The sequence below is a fragment of the Macadamia integrifolia genome, chromosome 12 (genome assembly GCF_013358625.1).
Source record: "Macadamia integrifolia cultivar HAES 741 chromosome 12, SCU_Mint_v3, whole genome shotgun sequence".
Taxonomy (NCBI): domain Eukaryota; kingdom Viridiplantae; phylum Streptophyta; class Magnoliopsida; order Proteales; family Proteaceae; genus Macadamia; species Macadamia integrifolia.
Genome location: NC_056568.1, coordinates 22,307,119 through 22,318,743, shown reverse-complemented (window position 1 = coordinate 22,318,743; position 11,625 = coordinate 22,307,119). Strand labels below are relative to the sequence as shown.

General features: G+C 38.6%; 1 protein-coding gene across 1 annotated transcript; it reads left to right on the top strand.

Annotated features, from left to right (window-relative positions):
- Nucleotides 1-7,411: 7,411 nt before the first annotated feature.
- Nucleotides 7,412-10,960, top strand: LOC122094803. Its single transcript, XM_042665401.1, has 5 exons — nucleotides 7,412-7,681; nucleotides 9,905-10,063; nucleotides 10,147-10,242; nucleotides 10,334-10,449; nucleotides 10,569-10,960. The coding sequence occupies exons 1-5, from the start codon at nucleotides 7,412-7,414 to the stop codon at nucleotides 10,753-10,755; spliced, it is 828 nt and encodes a 275-aa protein (XP_042521335.1). The 3' UTR covers nucleotides 10,756-10,960.
- Nucleotides 10,961-11,625: the final 665 nt, after the last annotated feature.

The window sequence follows — 11,625 nt, the reverse complement described above, 5'->3', positions numbered from 1 at the left end:
CGGAAAGTGGTAGTAACAGGGGGAGAGGTAAACTGGACCTTGATTGCTAACTGGCGACCTACTCTAAGAGTACTGTGCAAGATAGTGTACTATAGTACCTATTTGTGGTCACTTTAGTGAGGTATACTTCATGCAGGCATATACAACTTTTTGCCTATATGTGGATGAGCGGATCAGCTTACCTTATCTGATGATAAGACATCTAGTACACCGCACTAGTCATCCAAGAGATGGTCATTTATTCTATGGAAAGACATTGACCAAAATATTCCGACAGTTCAGAATCTGCTTGGATGGCAAGGTGAAGAAGAAGACTACACCTACTCTATTTGTTAGGTCTAATCTGGAGGAGATGGACTTACACCAACAAGCAGATAGTGATGATGAGGCACCAGTTGTTGACCCACCAGTTGTTGATCCAACTCATGAGCCTATGGATGGAGGTGACTAGGAGATGGACATAGATATTAAAGAAATGGGAATGGGAGTTGATAGGGGAGATGGAGATGAGGGGGAATGAGTTAGATGGGCACCTACCATAAGGGAATGTAGGAGATGTTCCTAGGCATGTACCATCCGAGGAGATCCCTCAGATTGGTCCCTCTGGGATATACCACAGGAAATATCTTAGGATCCATTCTTACTGCCTTGAGGTAGATTTTCTAAACCTCTATCTGTCGTGAAATTTGATTCTATTACTTTTCTTGCTCCTCCCTCATTTTTCACTGTGTGTTCCTTTTCACCTACTTCCACAGGTGATCTTGACATGCGAGAGGTGATGGACTATTTCTCGAGAGGATTCTCTCAAATGCATTCTAGTGTCATCTCTATAGACATCCGACTCACCTACAGGATGCTTGGTTCCAGGGTCACTACTCTAGAGACCTTTGTGTAAGGTATGGTGGAGTTCCTTTGTGTTCCACCAGAGTTCAGACCTCCATTGTACCAGCCTCCGTAGCAGTCATCAGCCTCTACCAGCCAACAACCCCAGCAGTGACGGACATCCTACTCTCTTTCTGATTTTTGACTTTTTGACTTGACCTAGATCAGTACTAGGCTTAGTTCTAGTGTTTATGTTCCCTTTGTTTCACTTCCAGTGTATTTTTATTATTTTATTACTATTATTATCATTTTTTTATCTCTTTTCTTTTATATTAGGTTTCTTTCTATGAGTTATCTTGTAAAACAATCTAAGTGAATGAGTTATGATCCTTTTTAATAAATTATGTGTGTTTTCGGATTTTTCTCCTATACTACTCTCCTAATTGTCTCTAAGATTTATGCATTTATTTGGAGAGTTTTAATTCAACCCTAATTGATCACCACCAACCTAAGACATTGTATCCTGTGAAGTTCATAACTACATTGCTCTGATATCATCTTGTCACACCCTGCCTCACATTAGGCCAAGGTATGCGGCACTGGATACCTTATGGTACCAGTCAGCCTGAACCACCAGGGATCTAATGTAGAGATGAACTTACAGTAGTACAAAATCTTCTACCAAATCAGAGTATGCATATAAGGGAAAATTAATATTTTATATAACCCATGGTGATCAATCTAAATGATAAATAATAATTATATACACAATTGAATTATATCTCACAATTACCATGACATAATCATATCATACAAGTATAATAATTAAACCTTAAAGCAAAGGAAATCCCAGTCCTCCACCATATGTCTTATTGACACAACCTCACAACCATTGACGAGTCTCGATCCACTCCAGCTCAGATTCCACCATCTAAAAATATAAATCCACGAGGGGTGAGCTTCACAAGCCCAGTGAGGGGTGAGCATACACACACACACAACATCATGATGCCAACACACTCACAATAATATCCACAGATGCACAGCTACATGATCCATTTTATTTTTAAATATCTATTCTAGTTACTAAAGTCTCAATATGTGGGTATAAGTGCTATAAGCAACGTAGGTGGTATCCCCTTCCCAATACGTCGGGCCTCAGAGATACAAGCTAGTTGCAAGCAGGCGTCAGCCAGTACGGAAAGAACCTCGGTCCCCCGGCCAACCCCTAGATAGTAACCCCTGACAGCCATGGTCCCGGAATCCCACACCATCATCAGTCTCCCATACTGTCCGATAATCATGTGTATTGTACGTCGTACCATGTTGTGCCCTCTTAGGATACAGTATGTTGTATCCGAGTATAGTAGTCCTCTGTGACCTACCACCAAGTGTGATTAGCCAATACCTTACCCCCTATTGGCAAGGGGTTATAGGACTGGGATGTGATCCTAACCATATGCATCTCCATGCATTTGTAACATTCATAACATCTGTAGCATCCAATCACATATCCATGGTCACAACTGTAACACTGACTTCTGAGCCCATGGTACCGGAAAGAACCTCGGCCACACTGTGCCTTAAACCGTTAATATTACAATCATCACCCACACAACTATTATACTATACATCCATGAAACTTCGATCACATCAAGTCGGTAAAATCATGCAACATGTGAAATATATAATTTTATATAAAGTAAATCCATAACATAGTAACCATCACACTTCACATGAGTAGGCATAAACACAAAAGTATAGAAACACTCCGTAAAATAAAGCAAACACCCACTCACCTTGATACCCGAATCTGATGCCTTTTCATTGAGTTCTCGTCCACGTGAATCTTTGCCAAGTATCTTAGGTGCCTAATTAAACAATTAATATTTTAGGTTAGTTTTAGTATTCACTGTCCATGGACAACTAAACTTCCTAAACTCCTATTGAATTCCCTTACCGGAATCCAAACCAACAGTCAGACAAAGACACTGATTCCTGACTAGCATTTCTCCCAACAACTTACCTACTTAACCAACTTGGCTCCCTAACCCCTATGTAGGTCACTAACCTGATCCGCACAATCTCAGGTTTCCTATTTGTCTAAACAGACCAAGCCACATAGTACAGAGGTCATCAAACACCCACTGAAGGCAACCTGTGGGTTATTATAGACCTCAGCTGACTGGGATGATTCCCAATGCAGTGTTCTTCCTCATTTTACTATTTTCTGTAAAGGGGTATGGTCTTAAACTCCCTATGTACATTCTCTGACTATGGCAGGTCCTTTCAGTCAATTTAGTGACAGGTTTAGGCTCTGGAATCCATACCACAGTCATCTTTACAGGGCTAAGTGTCACTAAGTACATATTTGTAGGCCCCACCCTTGTACAGGGTGCACCCAAACCCAACCAACGACCATATAGGGCTCTAAAACTCTAATCGGCAGGTATGGCTTGGCCCAACCAGCTAGCCGATCGAGCCTGTTGGAGCCCATTTTTCTTAGAATCCAATTCTGCCACTACTACTGTTGTACATTGTAAGCCCAGAAATTGATTCCCTTTCTAGCCTAATTGGTCTGCCCTTGCATGGGAGTCTTATATGCTTATGTGGGCAGCATATTGACCCACCTCTGGGAGTAGATTAGCTAACCTGGGTATTTACACATTCCAATTTCAGAAATTGCAGGATTTAGATGGGAATTGAGGTGTTTTAGCACAACTGAATCAATTCCGGTTACAGTCACCAAAGTCCCATGGTATCTCCAATTGAGCTCCATACTTGATTTTTCTGAAAAGAATTTCTGATCAACACCTTTAAAAACCCAATTTTAATCCAATTTAAATTCTGATTTTGTTCTACTGCAGAATTCCAGCTACAATCAGCCTAATTTCCTCATTAATTTGCAGGAATTGAACCTGATTGCCGAAAGCCCTCTGTTCTAGGGTTTACAGAGATGGTTTCAAGCCAATTGGGTCTTAGAACCTCGTCAAATTTTGGGGATTCTTCTACTGGGAAGCTTATTAGAGCACAGGAATCTGATCACAGTCCTTATTGGACTGAAATCCCTAATCCTAATTATGAATTCAAATGAACCAATTTAAATTCTACAATTGTACATAACAGAATTTCATACCTATTGGCTGAACTGTTCAATAGCAGCCCTAGGTGCAGAAGCCCTCTTCCCTTCTTCTTCCTTCTCTCCTTCTTCTTTCTTTCTTTCTTTCTTTCTTCTTCTTCTTCTTCTTCTTCTTCTTCTTCTTCTTCTTCTCCTTCCTCTTCTTTCTTTTCCTTTCTTTTCTTTTCTGTTAGCAGTACTCGTATGGCATAAATGAGGCATTACGGCTGATAAAAAGTATTTATAGGCCAGCCCCAATAAGACCTTAGGGTCTGTTTGGGTCTTTGGTTGGACCCTATAAATTGATTTAAATTAATTCAATAATTTAACGTCTCATAACTCCATGTAGGCCCCACTGCTCACCGAGGTAAATGGTGGGTTAAAATCCTCAAATAGACTCGTACACATGGTGGGAGTGTAAGGAGAAATGTTGCAAAGAAGTGGGCCCTACAAGTGAAAATCCCAATTTCCAACATTCTATTACCCGAATCGGCTGGTCGGTTGTCAGCAGGGTAACCTACCGGTTGCCTCATTTTTGGGCTTCCATTAGTCTCCTGAGCTTCATAGTCTATTAAGTGTGGGACTGATTTTCACATATTTTTGACAATTTTACCCCTCCTATTTGACTAATAAATCTGCCAATTTCTCCCTCCTACTGCTGTACTTGTGGTCCATAGGATAACAACCTATTGCCCTTGTGCCAGTTAGGTCCTGACATAGGAGGTCAGCTGCTTCAAAATTCAGGGTGTTACAATATTCCTCTAGTAACTTCATAGGGAATGTGCTAGATGAAATCTTAATCTATAAGAGATCACCTCACATGAAAACAAGTCTTGGTTATGTGCAAGGACCTACAAGAGTTGAGAAAATTATAGGAAAGGAAGGTGTAAAAAATCCTGTGAGATTTGTGAGAGAAAAACAAAGAATTCCTACTACAAGAAAAGTGTCAGAGAAGAGGACCGACAAATATGGCTTCACCAATGTTAGTTATCAGAAGACAAACAGTTTAAAAAAGAATGGTTGGCAAAGACAAGGTTTCAGAGGATACTATTATGGTTGCAACAACTATGGACACAGGATGTTAGAGGTGCAGAAAGTAAGTTAGACCAGTGGCAGTGATGAGTAAAAACAGATTCACATTACAGGTGACAGGAGCAACTTAACCTCAATTAAAGGTGGAGTGGTTAGATTTGGAAACAGTGATGGAGAAAAAAATTGAAGGAATAAGCTCAGTGAACTTAGACAGTAGAAAGATCAAGTCTAACAATGTGTTTTATGTTAGTGGCTTAAAACACAGTCTCCTTAGAGTAAGCCAAATATGTATAAATGGAAATGAAGTCATCTTCACCAAAGAAGGCTGTTGTTTGAGATTTAAAAGTAACCATAAGCATACGGACCATCGTAGCTAACGGGTCGAACACAAGGAGAGCAGCCACTTTATTTTTAGCTTCTTCTAGTAACGCGAAAGTGTACGGATTAATTATGGTGATCTATTTCTAACTACCGCCTTAAACAAATGTATTTAAAAACGTCCTCATCAACATATCTAGGGAAATTGGAATTGAAATTGCAATAAAAATTGAACGACCTAACCATTCACATCTAATTCTAACCATTCGTCATCTAGGAATTTAAATACTCAAACCATGCAATTAAAAAGCAAATAACTGAAAGTAAAAGTGCTGAAATGAAAAGGGATGAAAAGTAAATAAAAGTGCAAATAAAGGGGACAACGCCAGAGAGAGGTACACAGGTAGGTTTCTCTACTTAGTCCGAGGAATGCACCATAAATAATATGAGCTTCCCATACTTAAGTAGAGAGTTACTCTTACAAGGGCTGCTCTATTTAGCTTTAGAGGAACGGAGGCAAAGTAAATGACTGAAAGTAAATAACTGAAAGTAAAGGCAATAAAATGATGGTTCTAGGGCGAGAGAGGGGCAAAGCCAATATATAATCTGGCCATGGACCTTTGGGGGAAAGGGAAAGCAATAAAGTAAAACTGTAATTAAAAACCTAAGTTAAGAATGAATGGGTAGCCAGAAGAGGGAATGAGAGGGGGGTGAGAAGACTTATGTGGAAGCCTACTTACCTGAACTTCCATACTTGAACTTGAAAACTTGGTTGATAACTTGGTTGATTTGAAATACTACCAGCCCTAAAAACCAGATATGGAATAAACCAAATCTGAAATTGCTAGGCCTGGAGAAAACAAATCTAGAAGAGAAAAAATGAACTTGAAAGAGATGCTTCATAGCTTGTTCTTGTCACCTAGAACTAAGCCTAGAACTAAAAATGAAAATTACAACTGATTAACTTGAACAATAAAATAAAAGGCTTGCATTAATCAAAATAAAAGACCTGCATTAATAAAAAGAAAAAACAATAACAAAAGTGCTTTAAGACCAAAAACTAAAAAGAAGAACTAGAACTAGAGGGAAAAAGAGATCACAACCGAAATTAGGAGAGAAGAGAAGGACGCCCAAGGGTGATGAGGTGGAGGGAGGAGAGAGGAGAGGAGAGAAAAAATAGGAAAGAGGGGATTGGGTCGATCTCTATTATTTTCTTCTTTTTTTTCCTATTTTTTCTCTTTTTTTCTCTTGTGTGTATAACCCCTCTTGGCCGACTTCTACTTTCCTTGCTTTGATTTGGACAATATTCTATTTTATGAGGAAATTCCATCCGTGCCCCTTGTCTTTAAGTGAGTGGAAAGAATCTTCAACAAAATCTCCTAAAAGATTGGAGAGTGTAAATCGCACAAGGGGTGAGGAGAGAGAATACAACGCCCCATGTGGGTCCCTCCATCCTTGTTGGCTTCTTAGAATATTCCTTATACCCCTGGAATAACTGCATATGGGCTAGTTCTGCATCTCGGTTCTATTCTGGTACATTATTCTTTTTCTGGTCTGAAAAGAATAATCGCGTGTACGGGTGTCTAAACGAATGTGTACTTTTAATGTAACACTTCGATTTTGCTCAGAATTTCGTTCTCTTCGCAATTATGAAAAGAAATGGGACCTCTTTGGGTGTAAAAATGGAGATATGGCACCCAATAGTCCTTAAGGCCTTTAAAATACAAAACCTACAAAAAGAGAGTAAAACCCAAGGTAGCTTCATTCTAAATATATAAAAATGCATGCTTTACTACCTAAGATTTCACACATAATTGTGCTCATCAGCTGTGTTGTCAAGAAAGTTGGAAATGGAAAAATAGTTGCTTAAGATACAAGCACCCCTGACTCTTGAGTAGCAAGAAAGGTGATTTTATAGACAATAAGGGCTGATACCGATACATGTCGGGTGATATGATATTACAGATACATATCGGGTAATATTATATTATCGATACTTATAACCTTGCTCCTATTGAAGCTAATGGTCACCTGAGTAACAAAGAAGGTGATTTTGTGGACAAGGGGAGATATCAGAGATTAGTGGGGCGCTTTATCTATCTTTCTCATACACGCCTAGACATGGCATTTGTCGTCAGCCCAGTTAGTCAGTACATGCATGTTCTCTACTCGACAAATATGGAAGTTGTGCTGCACATTCTTTGCTGCTTGAAATCTGCCCCAGGACATGGTATCCTTTTTTCTTTTCATAGTCACCTTAGGGTGGAAGCTTATACGGATGCTGATTGGGTAGGTTCTCTTGACGACCGTAGGTCTACTACTGGTTATTGCACCTTGTTAGTGGTAACATTGTTACATGACGGAGCAAGAAGCAAGTCGTTGCCCAGTCAAGTACTAAAGCAAAGTCCCGTGCTATGGCTCATGGCATTTGTGAGCTGTTATTACTTCATGGTCTTCTCACAGATTTGGCTACCCTTGCTACCCTTCTTATGAAGCTCTTTTGTGACAGCAAATCCACCATCAACATTGCTCACAACCTTGTCCAACATGATTGAACCAAGCATGTGGATATCGATCGACACTTCATCAAAGAGAAGCTGGAAATGAGTCTTATCTCTGTGCCTTTTGTTCCAAGTAGTGAACAATTGGCTAATGTATTTACTAAAGGTCTTAATAGTAAGATGTTTCATCCTATTATTTGTAAGTTAGGCATATGTGATATCTATGCACCAGCTTGAAGGGTGTTATAATAATGGGTTTTAGGGAAGTGGTTAGATTCCAAATAGGTCCTTTCAGGGTTTAATGGTCCTTGTATTATTCTTGAACTTTTTCTCCGTTATTATAAATAAAGAGGGCTGGTGTCATATTAGACACAAGCCATTACCCATCCAATAGCCAAAAAAAATAGCAAGTCCTATCCGGCTTCACAAAGTCTGATTATTTCACGACAGTTGACCAATGTTTGTGTTATACCATTAGTAGTGCCATTGAGGATACATCTTTACAATTTTACATATGATGCTTTAAAAAAGGTTTTCTTTTTGAAGATTTATCATTGTCGTTGTCATCCAAACCTTACTATTATAGTTGACACGGTGCCAAGCTGCCAAAGTGCTTAGGCAACAAGGCGCCTGCCTTAAGGCGAACAAGTATTATTTTTTATTTTCTCTTTTTCTACTATTATTTAGTATGCTACATATACTTTGTGTCATAAAAAATCAACATTAAGCCACATCAAGTCCTCAAAAATCAACATTAAACCACATCAAATCATCAAAGATCGACGTTAAGTCATAAAAATTCAACATTTAGAGAAATGCTCTTGTTTATAATAAGTTTTACTGGTCAAATGATTTCATTTTTACATGACATTTTTTATATTAGGTATAGCACAAAACCAGCTTTCCAAAATGTCTAAGATTACTTAAATCTGAGTTATAATGACAAAGTTATGTTTTAGTCAAACTTAATTTTAAATTGTGCTAATGCTGTTTAAATCGCCTGAGTGAAAATAATTTTAAAGACATCAAAACAAAAGATTATTTTATCATTTTTGGTTTTTAACAACGTTTTACCATGATAAGATTTATTAATTGTTAGAATTGAGGAAAACCCCAGTTTTTGAAAGTTGAAAATCGCCTCTACAATAAAAAAATCAAGTTTTTGTCCTTGGACTAGGGGGTTGACTTTTTATCCTTTTGGAATTTGATTTTTAAATTATTTTTATTGGATTCTAATAGGGGTATTTGCTTATTTATGAATAATATCTTATAAATGATATTTGACATAAATAAGTTCAAAACTATAAGGCAACATGTAGTGCAATAAGGCAACTGTTGCCTAGGACCCAGGCTAATTTCCTGGACGCCAAAGCGACGCCTTGAAAACTATGCTTACTATGACTATTTTGAGGTTGATCTCAGGGTTGCTGTTCTATCATTCCGATATATTTAGGCCCCACCTACTGCTAACATATGAGCATAGTTGTCACGGCATTGGAGGAGGGAAAAAAATCAAGGCAACACCGACAGGTGCACCACCTTGACATCTATGCATATGAGTATTCATATGTCACCCACTATATAAGCCCGTGACCTTTTCGACCTTTCTATGCTATTAAAGACTTCACAACTTGCACCACTTCACTCTTCACCCCATGTCGGTTCTATTGTTGGTTGTCATTTAATATGAATAATCCATGCTAGTAATTCTTCCTTACATTGCAATCTAACGGTTGCTATCCTGAAATTTCCTTTGTGTGCATTCATTTCTAATATAGTTTTAGACATTTTGTTCTTGCTGCCCATCTGTCTTACCATCCCCAATTCAACTATACACTCCGTTGATTTGTTTTCTTGATTTTTAGAAAAAGATTCAAGTCTCAAGTAGAAGTTGTACAACATGGTAGGGATTCTAATGGTGATATAGAGGGAACGAATACTGATTCTCTCTTCACTATCACTGTTCAAATATTATCTGCTAGTGCTACTTTTAACTTTGCCTGTTTATACAGGTGCAACCTCTTCGCAAATTTTCAGTCAATTATTCTCATTTTATATTGTTTACCTTAGTGAGTGCATAACGAAGGCATGATCTGTGGTTTTTTCCTTTCAGAATTTTAATGTACCTGAGGATCTTTCTGCATATGATGGCCTGGAGCTACGACTTAAAGGTGATGGGCGTAGGTACAAAATCATAGTTCGCATCAGCCCAGATTGGGATACTGTTGGTTATACAGCAGGATTTGACACTATAGAAGGCCAGTGGCAGTCAGTAAGTATTATTATTGTTCAGTGCCTTTTTTATTATTTTTTTACATATATTTCGTTTTTCTATATATATCTTATTTGCCTCAGATACGCCTTCCATTTTCTTCTTTAAGGCCTATATTCCGAGCACGTACAGTACCAGATGCTCTTCCCTTTGATCCGAGCAAAATTATGTCATTGCAGGCATGATCTGTCACTTCTTTTGGAGTCTTTTCCCTTATTTTTCTGATCGTAAGTTTCTTTATTGTTCTGATAATGCATACAACTTTTCCAGCTCATGTTCAGCAAGTTTGAATATGATAGGAAGCTGAACCCAACTTTTGCAGAAGGTGAATTTCAGCTTCCAGTATCAAACATAAGAGCATATATTCAAGACCCAATAACTCCCAGGTCATCTCTTTTATTTATTTTCATGCAAATTGATCTGCCTCTGGAAATACCTTCCCGGAAATGATAGATGTGCTAGAAATGTCTTGGCTTCAGTTTTGACAAGGCTGCACTGCTTGCAGGTTTGTACATGTGGGTTCTGCAGGGGTTACTCGACCTGACAGGCCTGGACTTGATTTAAGTAAACAACCTCCTGCTGTTCGCTTGAATAAGGAACTGGGCTTTATCCTCACATTCAAGTTGAAGGTTCTGTACCATCTTTGTGCTTTTTATTTCTCCTTACAATATTGGACAAGTAATCCATATTAGAATGATGTGCTCCTTGGAAGGACTCAAAAGGAGTCCCTGAATTATTATTGGAAAATCAGATGCTTGTCTGGCAGTTACTCACAATTGGACATTCAGATGCATTTGGGAAAGGATTCCTTGTAGAAAATGACGCTTCACCTCTTAGAACTGACTGGAAAATTCAATCCAAACCTAATCTACCTCAATTTTGATGTTTGGCTAGGGACACCGAGATGTTGATTTAAATGGTTGACTTGTTCAATCACTAACGGGATGCGCCTGATATGCCGAATATCTTGTTGGGATCCTTTTAGTGGACATCTCCGGGATGGTTTAAAACAAACTGAACTTTATTGGGGGCAAAATTTACTAAGTTCTTAACTATTGTCAAGCTTGTAACTCTATTCTTCTTCCATTTTCTTTATTTATTCTGTTTCTCCTGTCTTTCACACTGGATATTTCATCATCCTTCTTGTCAGAAAGTGTTTCATCTTTGCTGAATGGTCCCAATTAGATAGATCCCACCTGGAAGTCCAAAGATAATTTTTAGCATTCTATATCAAAAAATGGCATCTGGTGGACAGATTTGTGAATGTATTCTCTCTCATTTTCCTTCAATTTAGTGGAGCAAAGATCTGTATGAAAGAGTAACAAAATCATTCAAGAAGATTATTGCAGGAAGCAGGCTAGAGATAGGGATAAAGGAGTGTTTTCCTCCCATGGGAATGGCAGTACTAAAAGCAGCCCTCGAGAAATGTTCCAATGGGTTAATCACCCATGTACACTTCATTTTACTCTACACACCCCAATCCCCCACCCCTCCACCCCAAAAAAAAGAGGGTAATTTACAGTGCCACCCCCTGGAGAATGCCATAATTATAAGACCACCCC

Bases quoted from the DNA above. Each gene is read 5' to 3' on its own strand.
- LOC122094803 (XM_042665401.1), top strand. From the start codon at position 7,412: ATGGCATTTGTCGTCAGCCCAGTTAGTCAGTACATGCATGTTCTCTAC. The intron at 7,682-9,904 runs GTACTAAAGCAA...TTTTCCTTTCAG, and splicing joins GCAAGTCGTTGCCCAGTCAA to AATTTTAATGTACCTGAGGA. The intron at 10,064-10,146 runs GTAAGTATTATT...TATTTGCCTCAG, and splicing joins TAGAAGGCCAGTGGCAGTCA to ATACGCCTTCCATTTTCTTC.